The sequence below is a fragment of the Herpailurus yagouaroundi genome, unplaced genomic scaffold (genome assembly GCF_014898765.1).
Source record: "Herpailurus yagouaroundi ecotype Mexico unplaced genomic scaffold, PumYag 142, whole genome shotgun sequence".
NCBI lineage: Eukaryota > Metazoa > Chordata > Mammalia > Carnivora > Felidae > Herpailurus > Herpailurus yagouaroundi.
This window is the reverse complement of record NW_024412397.1, coordinates 53,594,747-53,615,229: the sequence shown is the minus strand read 5'-3', so window position 1 is coordinate 53,615,229 and position 20,483 is coordinate 53,594,747. Positions and strand designations below refer to the sequence as shown.

The window sequence follows — 20,483 nt, the reverse complement described above, 5'->3', positions numbered from 1 at the left end:
AACATGTTCTTCATTCTGACTTGCATTAGAGTTGTAATAAAGTTTGAATAGAAAGTTCAACTGGGGGCAGATGTCAGTTCAATTTAAGGAGCTTCCTAACAATTTAGACCTCCAAAAATCTTACCACTTCCTCACCATCCAAAACATACGTATTTCACAGCTCCTGTGGCTGGCTGTAGTCAGAGTTGTGTAATGTGTAAGTTCCTGTGTGGCTTCTACTGCTATGAAGAGGTGTCATCAGAGGTAAATGAGAACTTCTCTAGAAATGAATTCTCATCTCTAAATAAGGGGATTGAAGAAGATTATTTTATTTCTTCTGATTCTCACATTCCATATTCTTCTGCTTATTTCAGAGTAATGGTAGCATGAAACCAGAAAGATTCTTGGCTCTGAATAAGGAGTGAGTTGGACCATGTTTTTATTTAAAGAGTCCTGACATTTGTATAGTTTATACCAGGGACTGGCAAACTTTGTGTAAAGGGCCAGACAGAACACATTTTTGGCTCTGCAGGCCATATGGTCTCTGTCTCCTATAATAAACATTGCCATTGTAGTATGAGAACAGTCAGATATGTCAATGAATGGTGTGATTGCATGTGGTCCAGTTTGTTGACTCCTGATTTAGATGAGAATAACTATCTTCTGACCATCTGAAGTTCAGTTGAGAAATCAGGGAAAAACACACTTTATTGATGTAATTTTATTAACTCTGGGTACATAATACAACTAGTCTTTCACATCTAAAGACAACAATCCAACAAGTTATCATAATTTCAGGTTATACATACTTTAAATTAATAAACTAGGTTTATAAAAGATATAAAAATATTTCACAGGCTTGGGAAGATATGGTCATGAGACTTCATTGTAAGGAGGGGTATAGGATATGTTAAGAGATTTTTCAAACCTACAAAGGACATTTAAAAATTTACACTTGTTAATAAAGTTCTTGCTTAATTTTATCTTCATTCATCAGAAGCCTTAAGTAGAGCAGCTTTCTTTTTATACTTGTCTCCAATCTCTCTAATATTTTCCAAGAGATCTTCAGACATGTATTCTTCGTATTCTCTATCAACTTTAGCAATCTGCTCTTCAAGATGTTTCTAGTAGAAACAATAAACAATTGTTAATATAAAAAACATTAATTTCTTTCAAAGAATTTAATTGTGAAGTGTACAAACAAGCATGTAACAACTGTTAAGGGCAGGAGTAAAAGGGATGCTCTTGAATCTCCTTTTATGCACTTTCCTAATCATTTCCCCAGAGCCAAACACTCTCCTGAACAGTGCTTTGCTATTCTTTATACTTTACCCTCCACCTCACACAGATATGTATGTATGTAACTCTAAACAATATACTAGTTTAGTGGTACCTGGTTTTAACCTTCATATTTACTGAATGATATTAAATATAATATTCTTTGACTTTTTTCCACCCAGTATTTTGATTCACTGATGTTAATGCAGATAGTTTCAGTTTATTTATGTACTGCTATATAGTTTCTACTCATGAATATATCAACATTTACTTATCCATTTTACTACAAACGAATTTTTATTTGTTCCCAGGTATGGTAGGCTGAATAGCAGCCTATTCAAAGATGTCCATGGCCTAATCCCCAGAGCCTGTGAATATGTTATCTTTACACAGCAAAGAAATTTTACAGATGTGATTATGTTAAGGATATTAAGAAAAGGAGACTATTCTACATTGTCCTGGTGGGTCCAATATAATCACAAGGGTCCTGGTAAGAGGTAATCAGCAGTGTGAGAGTCAGAGGGAAAATATAAAGACAGAAGAGAGGTCAGAGGGGATAGAAGATGCTGTGTTGTTGGCTTTGGAGATGAAGAGGGCACAAGCCAAGGAGTGTAGTTGGCTCTAGAAAATGGAAAAAAACAAACAGATTCCCCTCTAGAGTCTCTAGAAAGATTGTAGCCTGGGAGGCCCATTTTATACTCATGACTTCCAGAAATATAAGGAAATAAACCTGTGTTGCTTTAAGCCATTAAATTGGGGTAATTTGTTATAGCAGCAACAGGAAACTAATATAGGGTGTTTTCTCATGTGAATGATGGTTTAATGCTTTTGATATGGTGTGTGTACTTGCCAATAACCGGGTTGTTTTCTTACTATTTCAATTATACTGTAACAAATTACAATATACTAGATGGCTTGAAACAACAGGAATTTATTCTCTCATAGTTTTGGAGGATTAAAGTCCAAAATCAAGATGCTGACAGGGCCACTCTATCTCAAGGCTCTAGGGAAGAATCCTTTGCCTCTTACCAGCTTCTAGCAGTTCTGGGTAATACTTACCTTGCAGGTGTGTCACTCTAATTTCTGCCTCCATGTTCGCATGGACTATTATAAGGACATTAGTCCCTAGATTGAGGGCCTACTCTAATCTAGTATGACCTCGTCTTAACTACTACATCCACAAAGACTTTATTTTCAAATAAGGTCATGTTATGAGATTCTGGATAGACATGAATTTTGGGGGGAATACTAGCCAACGTAGTACAGTACCCCAGCACACAGTGTAAAAATTTAATTAAATACCTAGAATGGAACTGTACCATTTTATTGCCAAATTGTTTTCTAAAATTGTTAACATCAATTTAAAACCTGAGCAGTATAAATAAAAACTTGCAATTCTCTATATTCTTGTTGGCATTTAGTATTCTCAAACTTTTTTTTTTTGCCAATTTCTTAAGGGTGGGAAGTGGTGTATCTTTTCATATGTTTATTGGCCATATTAGCTTTCTGTGAAATTCCCATTCAAGTCTTTTGCCCACTTTCTGCACTTATTTTCCAGAGGTCATTATGTATCTGGATGTTAATTCTTTATTAGTTGTTTTTTTCCCTTTATTTATTAAAATTTTTTTAATGTTTATTTTTGAGAGAGAGAGAGAGAGAGAGAGAGAGAGAGAGAGAGAGAGGGAGAGAGAAAGCACGCACAAGCAAAGAAGGGGCAGAGAGAGGGGGAGACACAGAATCTGAAGCAGGCTCCAGGCTCCAAGCTGTCAGCACAGAGCCAGATGTCGGGCTCGAACTCACAAGCTGCGAGATCATGACCTGAGCTGAAGTCAGACGTTCTACTGACTGAGCCACCCAGGTGCCCCTTCCCTTTATTTATCTGACAGCGAGAGCGAGAGCAAGAGCAAGACTGCATGAGCAGGGGAGAGGCAGAAAGAGAGGGAGACAGAGAGAGGATCCCAAGCAGGCTCCACACTGTCAGAGCAGAGCCCAACACAGGGCTTGAATCCACGAGCCAGAGCTGAAATCAAGAGTCAGGATACAACCTACTGAGCCACCCAGGTGCCTCCCTTTATTAAGTTGTTTAAAAAATATCATCTACTGTTTTGTGGCTTACCTTTCCACTCTTTATGTTTTGATATAGAGATCTTAATTTTAACAAAGCTGAATTTATAAATAATTTCTTTTGTGGTTTGTACTCCTTGTGTCTAATTTAAGAACTTCTTTACAACTCCTGAGGTGTATATATAGTGCCCGTAATTCTTCTAAAAGTTAAAAATTTAGCCTCACATTAATTTCTTAATCCATCTTGAAGTGATTTGTTTCTAGGGTTTAAGGTAGGAATCCCAACTCCGTTAATTGAAAAATTCATTTCACCCCACTGGTTTGCAATAGTACCTCTCTCATAAATCAGTTTGTCTTTGCTCATCATCTATTTCTGTACTCTGAATCAGAGAGATTGGTTTATATGCATCAATACTACAATGGATTAGTTATTATAGCCTAACAACAATTTTTGAGCATCTAAACAGACAAAAAAGATTTTGTGCCCCTCAAGAAGGAAGGAGTCTAGAACAGGAGTCAGAAACCTCTTCCCGAAAAGGGCCAAATAATTTGGCTTGTGGACTATATATATGTAGTTTGCTGTCTCCTAGTCTAGAATACCAAGCCACATGAGGACCTACATGAGGCTCCAACCAGCAACTCCTCAAAGAAATGCTTTGCCCCAGAGGAAAAATATTCCATCTAAAGATACCATTAGATACAAACTCCTGTTTTCTTCAAACTTCACCAATTGTAAAATTTCCCCATATTAGGTTTTAAAGATGATTGGTAGACTTATGTGCTCCTTCCATACTTGCCAATTATGTGCCAACCATTATATGTTGTGAATGAATTTTTCTTTTAGGCATCTATTATATATCATCCTTTGGAGAATGAGAAAGTAATTACTCAAATAGTTTTCTGGTCTCTGGTTAAAATTTAAATTAACTGGTTGAAAAAGAATCCATGGAAGGCTATAGAACCATTAAGTGGCTGAATTAGGAAGAAGTAGGTAGAATCCAGGTTTTGTGATGTAGGATCCAGCATGTTTTTCCTAGTTCTTAGGAAAGTGAAGAGCACTGCCAAACAAGAAAATGCAGATCAATGTCTTTTAGCAGAAAGGAGGGGAGGTAGGATATTGAGAAGGAAAGCCGGCAAGAGAGGATAAAAAAGGGGCCAGCCAGATGTTGAAGCAGACACTCCCCTTGCATGCTTTTGGCTTCTGTAATCTTGCTTGCCTCTTGCATCGGCCAACTGTCTGCATAACACAACCGATAGTGACCCCCCCCATGCAGCCAATAAGATGTTTCCAAGTACCGAGAAGCTAGTCAGGCATAAAAGAAGGCCAGCACCAGGGCTCAGGTGTTAGCCTTTGGAGAGGACTCTGCTGGGCTGGCACTGGTACAAAATAATCTGTCTTTTCTGATTCCCTGAGTGCATGTTGCTTCCCTCTTCCTGGGTGCCAAATATTTGCTGTAACATTTTTGGTGCGTTGGCCAGGAAGTCGACAGCCACGCTGGCCTGTTGAGCCACCACTGTTGGAGGCCAGCGGAGAGGCCACTTATCACCAGCCCATGTGACGGAAAGGAAGGCGTATCCACCGGTGATTTCACTGGACCCCGACCCTTGCTGGGCCTGACAACAGCCGGCCACCACTGTGCTTGAACGGACTCCAGGGGAATAGAAAAGGCCTGTTTCAGGATGTCAGATCGGTAAGTGTCCTGGGGACATCAGAATGAGTTCAGGCTCACTCTAGAGGTGAAAGGGGAGCTTGATCACCTCCCAGGCGACAGAGGTACGACACAGAACAGGGAAGTCTTGGGTGGAAGTCTGTAATCTGTCTGAATGTGTGTGTTGAATGCCTGTGCTCCACGGTTTTGGCTACAGAGCTTGAGTGGGTCCTACCCTGAAATTCCGATGACCTCATATGGCTCAAGGCAGGATCCAAGTCAGGGGTTTTATACTGACCTGCCAATGCTAAGAGATGTCTAATCCCCATGAGGGGAGTGGCCAGGCAGATAAAACAACCTCTTCTCTTGTGTTTGTCTTGTGACATCGTACATTGGGAGGGACCCATCTAGGATACTACGAGTGGGGGGGAAATTCCTCAAAACCAACGGTTTTGGAGTATATGATTACGAATTTTAAAAAGGAATTTTCAGGTGACTATGGGGTCAAATTGACCCCCGGGAAGTTACACACCCTCTGTGAATTAGAATGGCCTACCTTCGGTATATGCTGGCCCCCTGAGGGCACCCTAGATGTCCCCACAGTCCAAACTGTTTATAAAGTAGTTACTGGAGACCCGGGCCACCAGAACCCATTCCCATACATCGATCAATGGCTGGAAATAGCCTCAGTCAAGCTTCCTTGAGTCCGGTTCTGCGTTAATAGTAAGGGACAATGAAGGGTCTTAGTGCCACGGGGCGAGAAGAAGACGTCACAGCAGAAAAAATTACCCCCCATCTTCCAGGAAAATTCAGAAGTTCTTCCATTTCTACCACCATATGCCCCCAGCACCCCATCAATTGAGGGAGGGAAACCTCGTCTGCCTGACAGTCTACTCCCATCAGTCTCGTCTCCGCCAGCAGCCAGTCCACCCCAACCAGAGACACCTGAACCGGTAGGAAGATGCCTTAGGTCTACAGCTCAAGGTCCAAGGTCCCTAATGGCAATTCAGATGCCACTGTGGGAGACTAGGGGAGACTAGGATGCCATTGACGGGATCCTATGAGAGGGGGGATCAATTTTCTACTACCAACCATTCTTCACTACTGACCTCCTCAACTGGAAACAGCACATACTGCCCTACTCTGAGAAGCCGCAGGTGATGATAGATCTCCTAGATTTCATATTTCAGTCTCACTTCCCTGCTTGGGTTGACTGTAAGCAGCTTCTGCTCACCCTTTTCAACACAGAAGAGCACCAATGAATAGTCACTGAAGCCAGAAAAAGGCTCCAGACTCAGGCACCAGATGGACAACTAGACTTTGAGGCTTGGGCATGGGAGGCTATGCCCGAAGAGAACCCTGCTGGGACCCCAACACAGAAGTGGGAAGGGCCAGATTAGAAAGTTACTGACTTGCCTCCCTCCAAGGGGTAAAAGCAGGGGCCAAAAGCCCACCAACATGGCAAAGGTATCTGAGGTCCTAAAAAGCAGGAGAGTCCAGCTGACTTCTATGAAAGATTACGTGAAGCCTTCAGATTTTACACTCCATTCGACTCAGAAGCCCCCCAAAACCAGCACATGGTCAATACTACCTTCATGGGATAGGCCCAAAGTGACATTAGACAGAAGTTCCAAAAATTGGAAGGATTCTCTAGAAAGAATCCCACTGAACTACTGAAAATTGCCAACAAGGGTTTTGTAAATTGGGATTGAGTTGCTAGAAAGGAGGCAGACCAAAGAATGAAACAAAAGGCAGCTCTGCTGGTCACAGCCTTGGGGCGACCATCCCCTCTAGAAGGGGCCCCACAGAAACCACAAGGGATTCAAGAACAAAAATGAAGGGCACCACGGGAACAGGATCAATGTGCCTACTGCAAGGAATCTGGACACTGGAGAAATGAATGCCCCAAATGCCAAAAGGGAAAACCAAAAACTTCTGCTCCAGCCTGCCACTACTAACCAGAACCACACAAGGCTGACCTGATTGGACTGGCAGGAGTGGACTCTGATTAGGAAAAACTGGCTTTATCCAACTGGACCCCCATGAGCCCATGGTCAAAATGAAGCCCAAGGCTAGACAATAGACTTCATGGTCGACACTGGGGCTGAACACTCTGTGTGACACAGAAGGTGGCACCTCTGTCTGGTCGAGAAGTCACCATCATAGGAGTCACTGAGATGCAAACCCAAAGGACATTTTGTGGTCCCCAACAATGCCAGCTGGGTGGTCACCAAGCAGTTCATGAATTCCTGTATCTACCTGACTGCCTGGTCTCACTGTTATGTAGAGACCTCCTTGACAAGTTGGGTGCAGGAATAGCCTTCACTTTGGATAGAGAGATACAATTGTGCCTAAATGAAAAGACCCAGCCCATGATTTTGTCCTTGATGATTCCACGAGAAGAGGAACGGAGATTATACACTTCCCCTCCTGGTGAGCCAACTGTGGCCCCCAAGCTAGAAGCTGAATTCCCTTCAGTTTGGGCAGAAGGAAACCACCCTGGTCTGGCAAAAAAAACCACCCCCTAATATTAACTGACCTAAAGCCAGGGACTCAACCAGTCAAAATACACCAATATATGGTCCCACGGGTGGCACACCTGGGGATCGAGACACACTTGGACAGTTTACTCAAATGGGGACTTCTAAAATGATGTCAGTCCCCATGGAATACTCCCCTGATGCCTGTGAAAAAGTCTGGGACAAATGATTACCACCCTGTACAGGACCTAAGAGCAATTAATGAAGCAGTCATCACACTGCATTCAGGGTTGCCTAACCCATACACTCTACTAGGACTCATACCTTCTGAGGCAGGATGGCTCACATGTCTGGATTTAAAGGACATCTTCTTCTGTCTCTAGCTAAGGCCTAATTGTCAACCCCTATTTGCCTTTGAATGGGAAAACCCTACCACAGGGGCACAGGAACAATTCATTTGGATTAGGCTGCCACAAGGATTCAAAAATTCACCAAACTCGTGGGGCGCTGCCATCTGACTTAGCCAGGTTTCCGGGATGGGACTCCTCCAGTAAATAAATGGACAATCTCCTGCTAGCCAGTTGCATGCAAACCAAAAGCTGGGAGGAACCAGGGCCCTACTCAGGCTACTATCAGAGGCGGGATACCGGGTATCAAAGAAAAAGGCACGGATCTGTCAACAGGAAGTTAAGTATTTGGGCTTCAAAATTACCCAAGGTAAATGGATGGTGGGAGCCAAAAGGAAACAGGCAGTCTGTGCCATTCCAGTTCCCACTACCCGTGGGCAGATCCGAGAGTTCCTGGGAGCAGCAGGATTCTGTTGAATATAGATCCCAGGATTCTCGGAGTTGGCTAGACCTCTATACGAAGCACTAAAGGGGGGAAGAAAGGGCACCCCTTTTTTGGGACCCTAATCAAGAAGAGGTATTCAAGACCATAAAAACAAAACTTACAGAGGCACCAGCCTTGGGACTCCCAGATGTACCACGAGATTTCAACCTGTTCGTACATGAAAGCAATGGGGTAGCCCTGGGGGTTCTCACCCAGGAATTTCGTTGGACCTTGGCAAAGACCAGTGGCATACCTTTCAGAGCAGACTGACTCAGTTTCAGTAGGATGGCCACCCTGTTTGAGGGCCCTGGCAGCCACCACACTTTTAATCAAGGCAGCAGATAAACTCATGTTGGGACAAAACCTAAATATTAAGGTTCCCCATTCTGTTATTACCATGATGAATGCCAGAGGGCAACACTTGCTAACTCATGCTGGGATGACACAATATCAGGGAATACTATAGGAAGACCCATGAATAAGACTGGAAGCTGTAAAAACTCTAAACCCTGTCACTTTCCTGCTGGCAGCGGTGGGGCCCCCAGAGCATAATTGTTTAGAGGTACTTGATGAAGTATATTCTAGCTGACCCGAACTATCAGACAGGCCCTTACAAAATCCTGACCTCATCCTGTACACCGATAGCAGCAGCTTCATGAATGAAGGCAAAAGACATGCCGCTTATGCAGTAATCTCTGATTTTGAGGTCATAGAAGCAAAGGCCCTTCCACAAGGGTGGTCAGCCCAAAGAGCAGCTGTGGGCCCCAATAAGAACACTAGAACTCAGTAAAGACAAATGGGTCAACATACACACTGACTTGCGCTATGCCTTTGCCACTTTACATATACCTGGGGCTCTCTACAAGGAGAGGACTTTTGACTGCAGGAGGAAAAGAAATAAAAAATCAGGAAGAAATCCTGAAAATATTAAGTGCAGTCTGGGAACTAAGGGAAGTAGCAGTCATTCACTGCAAGGGACACGAAAGAGAAAAAGACTCAGTGGCAGAAGGTAACTGATGGGCAGACGTTGCAGCTAAACAAGCAGCAGGAGAACAAACAACACCTTCGAAAATCATGCTGGTCCTGGAACTGCCAACTTCCCCAAGGTACATAATCCAAGAAACAAAATGGGCACAACAGGAAAAGAGAAGCCATACAAAAGAAAGATGGTGGGTACTTCTAGACCAAAGAGTATATATATGGGAACAGCTAGCCCACCAGGTGGCTCTCCCAAAAGCATGAGCTCACCCGCCTAGGAAAAACCGCCCTTGAAATCTTACTGAGCTGTTACTATGTAATTGCTCGACTCCCATCCCTCTGTACCTCGATCTCTCAACACTGCCCCTGTGCTCAAAATAACGCTAAATAAGGCTCTAATGGGCTCATGGGAATCTAATGCTGTGGTCAAGCATCCTTTGAAGATTTGGAGGTGGACTTTACCAAAATAAGACCCAGTGGAGGATATAAATTTCTTCTGGTATTCATCTGCACATTTTCAGGTTGGGTTGAGGCCTACCCTACACGCACCGAAAAAGCAAGAGAAGCAACTAATGCTCTGCTAAGGGGTATCATTCCCAGACATGGAATGCCGTTAACCATAGGCTCAGACAACGGCCCAACCTTTGTGCCCGAGGTGCTGCAACAAGTCCAAAACCCTAGGTATCCAATGGAACTTACATGCAGCCTACCGGCCCCAGAGTTCAGGGAAAGTGGAATGTGTGAACCAGACCCTTAATTAGCCATGGCCAAACTATGTCAGGAAACTAACTTGCCCCGGCCAGATATACTACCCCTAGTTCTCTGAATATGCTGTACACCACAGACAAAAATAGGATTCTCCCCATTTGAGATCCTATACAGAAGACCCCACCTACTAGTCAAATTCAGGGGAGACTTGACAGAGCTAGGGAATTTGGAAATACAAAAACAACTAAAAGGATTAGGGAAAACTATATTTGAGATACATAGATGGGTGACAGACAAGATACCCATTTCCCTAGGAACAACTGTACACCCTCAAAAACCTGGGGATCAGGTTTGGATAAAAGGGAACCAATGAAACCTACCTGGAAGGGACCCTATTTAGTTGTGCTAACCATGCTCATAGCCCTCAAGGTTGCAGGACTAACTGCCTGGATCCACCGTTCACGAGTAGAGGCAGCCCATCTGTCACCTGATAACCACTTGGAATGGAAAGTAACTGCTAACCAGAAAAGTCCTCTACAGATCACTCTTAAGAAGATGGCAGACGATAAGCAGCCTGCAGCCAACACCTGAGAACACTCTATAACCAGAAGCTTAAGGAAATCATGAAGTGACCTAAATGAATTACAGCAACTCGTTCTCTCAAATTTCATTGTCATCCCTATTTCTCTTTCCATACTTGTTGCTATACTCTTTGCTGTAGGGGCCGACACAAGTTATTCCTGCAGATTGGCACCTCAGTCACAAACCCTTGTTAGCCTTCCTCTACTTATTAGTGTCAGGCTGCCTTATTCTCCTTAGCTGTATATGATCTGAGTTGTGATTGATATCTTTCTCTGCATGTTTGTTCTCTGCCTTTATAACTGTCTCCTACTGCAGGATGGAATCATTCTCTCCAATGCTGAATCAGCCTTGTCTCCTACCCCTGTTGCACATATACCTGTTCCTAACATGCTCAAAAGGAATCTTCTCCACTTACCGTGTACTTGTTCCACTTACCACTGCCACTCTTGGAACCTTCCTCCCTGACTGGAGGGATGTGTCAAAGGATCTTCTGCTGTCTTTTGCCTCCATGAGGGAAAGCCCTATATTACAGGCCCAGGTTGCCCTATTACTCCACTATCTCTTCCTCTGCTCATATTCCCTTCCCTATTCCCATTCCTTCTCTTGCTCCTCTGGCCATAAAAGATGAGATAATACCATGCCTCTGTGCCATTGTTTATCCCCACATGCCAGACAGATGTTATAATGCTAGGAGGATCACTACCTTAACAGGAATGGGAGAACTTACTGGATGGGAAAAATAAAAATAAGACGCTATTGGGGGCTGCCTGATCCAACCTGCCCTGATGTTCTCCATGCCTGTTGGGTCACTGCTAACCCAACCTATTGGCCTTTGCCTAGACTTGAATTGGGCAGACCACTTGATTTAGATCCCTGTCTGCACCAGGTGTTGAGTACAACTCATCGCCTTCTCAATGATACCAATCCCAGTCTGGCCAGAGCCTGATGGCTCTGCTTTCCACAGGCCCCCCCGCCCCTTTAAGCAGCTACTCCAATCACACAGGCAACTGTAAATGTTACCCTATTAACTCCTCAACCACTTATTATCATAAATTATCCAAGGACCTAATGGATGACATAGAATGAGTGGCCAAATGTCTCGTGGTTTTACAGGATCAAGTAGACTCCTTAGCAGCAGTAGTCTTATAAGACAGGAGAGGGCTAGACCTGTTAACTCCTGAAAAAGGAGGACAGTATCTCTTCCTAAATGAGGAATGCTGCTTCTATGTTAACCAATCAGGGATAGTTAGAGATATGGCCCAACAACTAAGGGAGTGGATCATCAAATGGAGGCAAGAATTAGCAGACTCATGGAACTCTTGGAGCAACATATGGAACTGGGCATCCTGGATCCTCCCTTTAGCTGGTCTTCTCCTAATGCTTTTCATAGCCCTCCTGTTTGGTCCTTATATTCTGAACATGCTAACCAGGTTTGTTTCCTCTGGCCTAGAAGTTATAAACTCCAGATGATGCTCCAGTTGGACCATTATAGCTGTCACTACTCCCCATTGGATGAAGAACCCTACCTATCACACCCCTCCCTTTGATGCCCCTGTTCAGCAGGAAGAAGCCAGAATGGTTTTTGCCCCTCCTCCTGTGACAGCAAGGGGTTCCCTGCCCCCCCACAAACTGATTTTCTCTAAGGCTACAGAAGCCTGAGAATCAAGAGAGGGTAATGAGAAGGAATGCGGGCAAGAGCAGATAAAAAAGGGGCCAGCCAGATGTCTGAGGCTGGATACTCCCCTTGCATGCTTTTGGCTTCTGTAATCTTGCTTGCCTCAGTTGCATCAGCCAGCTGCCCATGTAGTACAACCGATAGTACCCCACCCCATGGTGCAGCCAATAGAATGTTTCCAAGTGCCTAGAAGCTAGCCAGGCATGAAAGAAGGCCAGCACCAGGGCTCAGGGCTCAGCCTTTGCAGGTGACTCCGCAGGGCTAGCACTGGTGCAAAATAAACAGTCTTTTCTGATTTTCCAAGTGCGTGTCACTTGTCTCTTTCTGGGTGTCACGTATTTGCTGTAACAATACCATATGTTCTGTTTTCAATAAATGGAAGACTGTCAATGTGATATAATGAGTTTTTTTCCTCTTAATCCATTCACAATTGGAAATATATTGCCATCTAAAAAACTACCCAGGAATTTTAAAGTTTAGCATTTGCCTTGGCTTTTGGACTCCGTACAGCAGATTGGAGGAACAGTGTTATTGTTGAACTTTCAAGCTATGCTTCATGTTTCCTAAGTACTCTATTCAATATTTTATAAGTACTCTACATGAAATTAACAGAGAGGAAAAATATTTGTCATAACACATGTTCTTTCATTTTAGTGGATTCTAAAGTGTGTTGATATGTTTTCAGTATGCAGAATGTGGCTTGGCACATCATGATATAATAAATATCATTATATGCTGTTTATGTGAAAAAAACAGATTACTTTATGAAATGCACAGATGTCCCCTTACCATACCACTAAACAAGATTCTTCTGATAAATTTTCACTAGAACATATTTTCCATAGAAATGCAATTTATCATTTGTATCTGTAGAAGCAAAACGGAAATATCGTTTTAAAAAGCTTTCTTAGCATGTAGGGGAGACCTTCATACACTTACCTCTACAGACCCTACATGTGTAGCAACCATCTCTAAAAGACGCTGCAAGTTATTTCCCACTTTTCGTCTTTCTTCGGTTGTGGTCTGCACAACTAGTTGGTATCTGTAGAATAAACAGTCTTACTTGTGTTGCTTAGGAAAAACTTAATGTATCAGTTCTAGTTAGCTCACTTCTTTTCATATTCAATAAGACCACGTTGTGATTGTATATGTGCTGTTTACTTCTCAACCATTGAAACCAAAAAACATTTTCAAAGATCCTTTGCAAGCAACAAAACAATACAGCACCAAAACCTCATGCTTTAATATATAAAACCTGGGAGCAAATGGTCTTAATTGAATCTCCAAAAAGACTTAAATGCTTTCAGGGGCAAGGCATTAAATACATTTGAATGGGGGAGTGGGAGTCTTTACCTTTAGGCATGCAAATTCAAATTAAAAACAAAAACTGCAAGCCAAAAAACCCTTCAGCTGAGTTTTTTATCCCTAAACTACAAATAAGCAAATGAAGAGGTATGATTTTCTGAAGGGTTGTACTTCTAACCTAAAAGTGAAAATTTTTTAGTTGAGGGCCCCTTTATTGAAACTTTAGAAAAAAGAGCATATGGATTACCTATTCGGTATGTTGATTTTACATAGGTTGCATGAGAGAATTATATACAAAAAGGCAGAATATTCTTTCAAAAAGGGATGTCGCTATTTTAGTTACTGTTAATAAACAATGTGGCTAAAACTTTTCCTATGTAAGGTTTAAAATAAGGGAAACCAAGAGAGAAAACTTGACAGTGTGTAATTTGATAATGAAGAACTTCTAAGAAATGTAACATAATATATACAGTTTATGCTGCTTGTTTGGAAATATGTATTTGTTCCAACTGGACTGATATATTATGTAGCAATTTGAGCATAATGCAAAATTTGTATTTGCTTATGCCATTTCCTTCCTTCCTTTTTTTTTTTTTTGTAAGTTTATTTATTTATTTTTGTACTCTCTACACCCAACATGGGGCTCAAACGCACAGTCCTGAGATTAAGAGTTGCATGCTCTTCCAACAGAGGCAGCCAGGCATTCCTATATGCCTTTACCTTCTTGAGAAACACTAAGTGAACGTAGAAAGCTGTACTCAGCTGAATCCAGATGCAAAGGAATACACAAAACACATTAGCCCACAAATGTGTGTGTGTACCAGCTCTGTCAGTTCATTGCATTGTGTGATGAGCCACATGCATCCACATCTGGTGAGCTTTCCATCTGAGGGGCACCTGGGTAGATCAGTTGGTTAAGTGTCTGACTTTAGCTCAGGTCATGGTTTGTGAGTTCAAGCCCCACACTGGGTCTGTCAGTGCAGAGCCTGCTTCGGATCCTCTGTCCGCCTCTCTATCCATCCCCAGCTTGTACTCACTCTCTGTCTCTCTCTCAAAAATAAATAAAAACATTAAAAAAAACTTTCCATCTGATTTTAGGTAATCCTCCTTCCACCCCATCTCAATAATTTACAAGTTGCAACCTTTGAATGCTCATTCCCATAGGCAAACTTCAAGTCTTTTTAAGATAAAGTGTCATATTTATCATAGCATTTATGTATTTCTTAACCATTTACAATGTGTACAATTGTGCTAACATTTTTGTTAGGTTCCTATCTTTTGTTTGTGTGTCACTGACAGAGATTTTGAGTGTTGTGCCCTAATCCCAATTTTCCTATAAGTCCTGATTTTTTATTGCATGATTTTGTGGTGCCTATTATGAGGACACAAGTTGTGTTATAGAACGATTGTATGATTTATAGTATATAGTTTACTATATAATACATGTGATCTCTAGAAAGTATACATATCTTAAAAATACTAACAAATAGCCAAAGTATTTAAATTGATTTAAAATTTTATGTTGTTTTCAGGGTTTAAAAGTTATTTATTAATTAGATCTAAAAATAAATGATTCCTGGGGCACCTGGGTGGCTCAGTCTTGTTATGCATCTGACTCCTGGTTTCGGCTTAGGTCATGATCTATTCATGGGATGGAGTCCTGCATCAGGCTCTGCGCTGACAGCATGCAGCCTGCTTGGGATTCTCTCCCCCTCTCTCTTTGCCCCTCCCCTGCTTGCATGCATGTGTTCTCTCAAAATAAATAAATAAAAACATTTAAAAAGGAATGATTTTTTATAATAGTTGCAGAATATATTTGTTTAGGGACAGTATCTCAAGTTATAAGCTGCTTTCATGTAAGTACTGTTCATTACTCCTTCTCCCCCAAATAGCTCTGTAATATAAATCAAAGCAAATAAATGAAGATCTAGTAAAAAGTTAAATAATTAACCTGAAAATACACATTATAAATCTTGGTGACACAAACTTACTCTCGCTGAATAGCATCTAATTCATTCATAGCTTCACTGAGGCCCTCGTTAACAGCGCTCTCCAGCAGGTGCTTGTGCTTCTCCAAGGACTCCAGCTCATTGGCACATTTTTTGTCCTCTTCTTCAGCTTCCTATCAAGATAAAGCCACCCTTGTGGTGTGTGATACTCAAGTTCTATATACTCCATATACTATGTATACTCCACGTACCATATATATGTGAAGCATTGAAAAAAATCAGGTCACATCACCATTTGTATTCTCAGAATGTATACTATTTTACATGTAAGAGACTTTAAAATGCTCCGTTGGGAATTTTATAGTGTCAACCTAAATGCAATCTAAATGTGACCTTCTCAACAGGCTTGTATAGAATTCACTCAGCAGTACTTTCAAGTATGTACTATAGGAAATCTTATGATACTGATTTGAATTTTTCCTATGATCATCAAAAAGGCCTTTTATATAGGCAAAAATGTGGGTCACTTTCATACTACTTTTATTTCACAAGTGTATTAATTATGCACAGGCAAAGGAGCTCAGGGTCATCAATTCTTAGGTTTCTCAAAATGAAATATGAGAGCCTTTCACTGAAGTGCTTTAAGAGAATAAACTGAGGTACTGTCATGGAGAACATATGAAAATATACAAATGATTACCAATTGCCTCATATTTCACATGTAGATCACATTACCGTGGCATATTTTCTAAAAATTTTACCCTGCCTAACAAAATCTATAGTCCCTAAACATAATACAGTACAAGGCCAAGAGATAAGTTTTCAATTCCTGCTACTTTTTTGGTGTAACCAAGTAAATAATATTGGTATGACTAAAATTTTCACCTAAATTGGATAGGTGGTAATGAACAGTCACATGAGTGCTTCCCTAAGTAAAATGCTGGCCAGAAAGGGGATGAATTAGAGGTGGTGGGAAATGAACCCACATTCTAGATTTCATACAAATGGTCTTTGAAATTTGGTCAAGATAGTCAGTTTGCAATGACTCTTTACAGGCTATCCCACATACACAGGCCTTACTGGAGGTTTATGCTTTAGGAGTACTTAACACTAAATCTCTATAAAAGGTAGAAGAGATTATTTTTAAAACATGTTTTGGTCTTACAAGCATGCAGAATCTTATAAACAAGTCTAAAATATTAATTAGACAGTAAACATGTTCTAGGATATAACAGCCCAATTCCAGAAAAAAATCCTTTAAAAGAACAAAATAACTCTTTAAAATAAACTTTGGAAGATGAGACTAAAACACAAGTTATAGGATATGGCTTAGAGATTCAGTTAGATGTCGGAACATGTAAATATTATGACATAGTTTGGCTCACCTATATAGACTATGACAAAGTTCTTACCTTAACTTTTTGTTGGTAAAGATCATCCAGCTTTTGAACTTCTTCTTTCAGAGTTCTTACACCTCTCCTGCTTTCTGTTATCATTGTATTTAACTTGGGGAAAAAAAGTTTGGTTGAGAAATCACAACCATACATCAAAAACATCTTAATAAGTTATAGAACTTTCATATTATCAAGTCTACTAACTGAACCATGTTATTCTCACCTATCATTTATACCCCAAATTTATTATTCCCCAAAGAGGAATTTCAAACAACAACAAAAAAACTTATGTTTTTTAACATATAATACTTAAATGCAGAGTGGCATTGGTTAGGAATAAAAAATGTGGCTTAATCCTCAGTAAAATAATGATACCAATAACTTCTTCCACTAGTAGCTGTGGGAGTGTCTTTAAGCTCTATACTGTAACAATATTATACATATTACATATACTCTTAACATTTTAACATTAATTTATTAGTACATATAAGTTGTTTTGCCCTCTAGTTTTGAAGTCTAGCTTTACTTAGACTTGATCTATTTTGTTAGCTATCTAGTTTCCCATTTGTTTACTTTCTAGGAGAAAAGAGAAGTATGAATAGTGATTTCATTGGATGTCTGCTAACTGGTTATTAGTCAGTGCTTCCTTCCAAAAAGTAATAAAGTAACCACATTTAGTCTTATTAAACTTTGAGCTTTAAGATCTGTTGAAACCAAAACTAAAGAAAAAAAAGTGTTTCCAAAGTTCAATTCCTGTCAACAAGTGCTAATACCAGGTGATACCAGTAATTAATACGGAACGTTTTCCAGCTAGACCAAGAAGGTATTTCTTGCATGAAACAGAATATAGCAAAATGTATAAATAAGCTGGATATATTTTTTTTAAGTTTATTTATTTTTGAGAGAGAGTGAGAGAGCGAGCGAGCACAAGCTGGGGAGGGGCAGAGAGGAGAGACAGAATCCAAAGCAGGCTCCAAGCCATCAGCGCAGAGCCTGACGTGAGGCTCGAACTCACGAACTATAAGATCATGACCTGAGTCAAAACCAAGAGTCGGACCCTCAACTGACTGCGCCACCCAGGCGCCCTGCTGGATCCTTCCTTAAAAGAACGATTCAACACATATATGAAGTTATAAAAAAATTATGTTTATATATATATTTGGGAAAAATTTAATGAAGCAATTGTTATTTGGTAAAAGATAGGATGGTAAAATGACTACATATTTATTAAAAAAACTTGCATATACTTCACATTCAATTATCAAAGTCCGTTAGTAAGGAATATTCTTTTCCTATTTTACAAATGAGAAGAGTTGGCTAGAATAACTGCTATTCACTTAGGATCATGCAACCAGCATATGCCCCGAACTCCAAACTACATGTTCTACTAACTCCAAGGACTTTTCTATACCACCTGACTTTCAAGTTATTTTAAAGGATGGAGTTACTGAAGCTACTGTTGGGCAGGAAAAAATTTTCTCTGCCATTAAAATTCTTCTGGCTGATCTAAGAATTAAACTGACATGAGACCGATTAACAGGAGAGAATCAAATTTAATTTCGTATGTATGGGGAATCCACAAAGATATGAGATTCTAAAGACAGGCAAAATGAAGTATGAGTGTTATCCTGAACTAAGGATAAGGGTAGGGGCCTGGGACTTCAAGAAAAGGACAGCAATTCATGGGAAGATGAAAAGAGTAAGTGTTTGTTGAACAAATGTTTGCTGGGCCACACAGACACAATGGGGCACAGAAAGGAATTTTAACAAAGGGACTTTGCTAAGTTCCTCCCTGTCTACCACCCCCAGTTTATATTATACTGTAGTTATCTGTGGTGATAGCTGTCTTCTGGGAGCAGATCCTTTAAATTCTTTTAGGCAGGTAGGGGATGGAGATCAAAGTTTCTGAGTCTTTTGGGCCTTGAATGTTTTCAGCTCTAAATAAGCTGCATGCCAAATGGCACATCTTGGGACAATGTGCCCTTGGTCTTGACACTATAAACTTCCAGTCTAAAGACATGTTATTTCTGAAATAACTACTAAATTAAACAAGTTGTTGCATTAAGTTTACCTGCAATAAGACCAATGGACACCCAAATAACCAGACTTCCACTAGGCTGTCATGTTTGGTCAAAATCATGTTTACTTATCTCTGAGCAGCTTCTACCTTCCATGTAAGCTTTATCAAAGTTTCATCAATTGAACATTCCCCTCTCCAGTTACAAAAATATACATTTCCATGGTGGCAAATAAGGAAAAGCTTAAAGAAAATAACAATTACCAATAATACTACAATCCCAAAGAACCACTATTAATATTTGGCATACTTCTTCTAGTATTTTTCATTCATTCATTCATTCACTCATTCATTCAATAAGCAAGTGTCCAGCAGTTTATAAGCAAAGAAGATATCATTAGTTACTTTAATTAGATGATTTTTTTTCTTCTGTCATTGAGAAGACAGAAGCCACTAGAATAGAATTCCATCACTTCTTGCCTTCAGTCAACCCAACCAAAATATTTGTTTGAGACCTTTCCTTCTTCCTTCCAGTCAGTTTCAGGATGCAGGCCACCCATTTTACTCATGAAGATAAGCAACACATTTAGCTCTTTTCTGGACCCCAAGCCTTCATATTTCTTCATGAACCATATTCAAACCCATCAATCCTTTTTGATCATAATTTCTTAAACTTTACTATCTTTCCCTTGAATGCACTCATCTTAAAAACAATTTTTTAATGTTTATTTATTATTGAAAGACAGAGCAAGACAGAGCATGAGCATGGGAGGGGCAGAGAGAGGAGGAGACAGAGAATTTGAAGCAGACTCCAGGCTCTGAGTTGTCAGCACAGAGCCTGACGCAGGGCTCGAACCCACCAACTGCAAGATCATGACCTGGGCCCAAGTTGGATGCCCAACCGACTGAGCCACCCAGGCGCCCCTGAACGCACTCATCTTTAAAACCAAACAACTCCCTCCCCCACCAAAAAACCCCACTGCACAAAAATGAAAACCATTTCCATACACCACTTCCTATTATTCCATTTTCTTTCCTCAGACTCAAACTTTTGTGATAGTCTAATTTGTAGTAGTTCATAGAGAGTAGACTATTCATATTCTACAGCATCTTCCTCTACTATCATTAAACTTCAGTCTATAATAATATGCTTTCTGGCTCCTCTGCTTCACGAAGTTGCTTTTGCAGATATCACCAGTAACATCTCAATTACTAAAGTCAATGAACACCTTTCAGACTTAATCTTATTAGATATCTATCTAACATTTGTAGTTGCTGATCACTCCCTCCTGAAATTCCCTTCCTTGGTTTCTATGACCATGGAAGCTCCTAGTTTTCTCTTTTAAGTTTTGAGAGGTCCTTCTAATTCTTCCTTACAGATTTCTCTTTCTCTGCTTGTACTTTGGTAGTGGATGTTCTCCCAGGATTCTGATCTTTGCTGTATTCTTACCTATTCACTTGTGAGAGCTCTCTTTCTCTCTCTTTGTCTCTCTCTCATTTTCACACCTGAAAGATCTCCTGGCTTTAATTACTACATGCTAAGAGATACTTATTTACAACTATGCCCAAACTTCAACTTCCTACAGGGCATTCT

The 20,483-nt window shown here is 40.7% G+C and overlaps 1 protein-coding gene across 2 annotated transcripts in view; it reads right to left on the bottom strand.

Moving 5' to 3' along the window:
• Positions 1-656: 656 nt before the first annotated feature.
• NDC80 (NDC80 kinetochore complex component) overlaps positions 657-20,483 on the bottom strand; it is a 62,700-nt gene continuing 42,873 nt past the window's right edge. For both annotated transcript variants that reach the window (XM_040479281.1, XM_040479280.1), the window contains 4 exons: positions 16,891-16,983; positions 15,521-15,651; positions 13,164-13,266; positions 657-1,103 (listed from right to left, as the gene is read on the bottom strand). In XM_040479281.1, the coding sequence (XP_040335215.1) occupies positions 966-1,103; positions 13,164-13,266; positions 15,521-15,651; positions 16,891-16,983 (465 nt within the window). In that variant the 3' untranslated portion in view covers positions 657-965. The remainder of the gene's footprint in view (positions 1,104-13,163; positions 13,267-15,520; positions 15,652-16,890; positions 16,984-20,483) is intronic.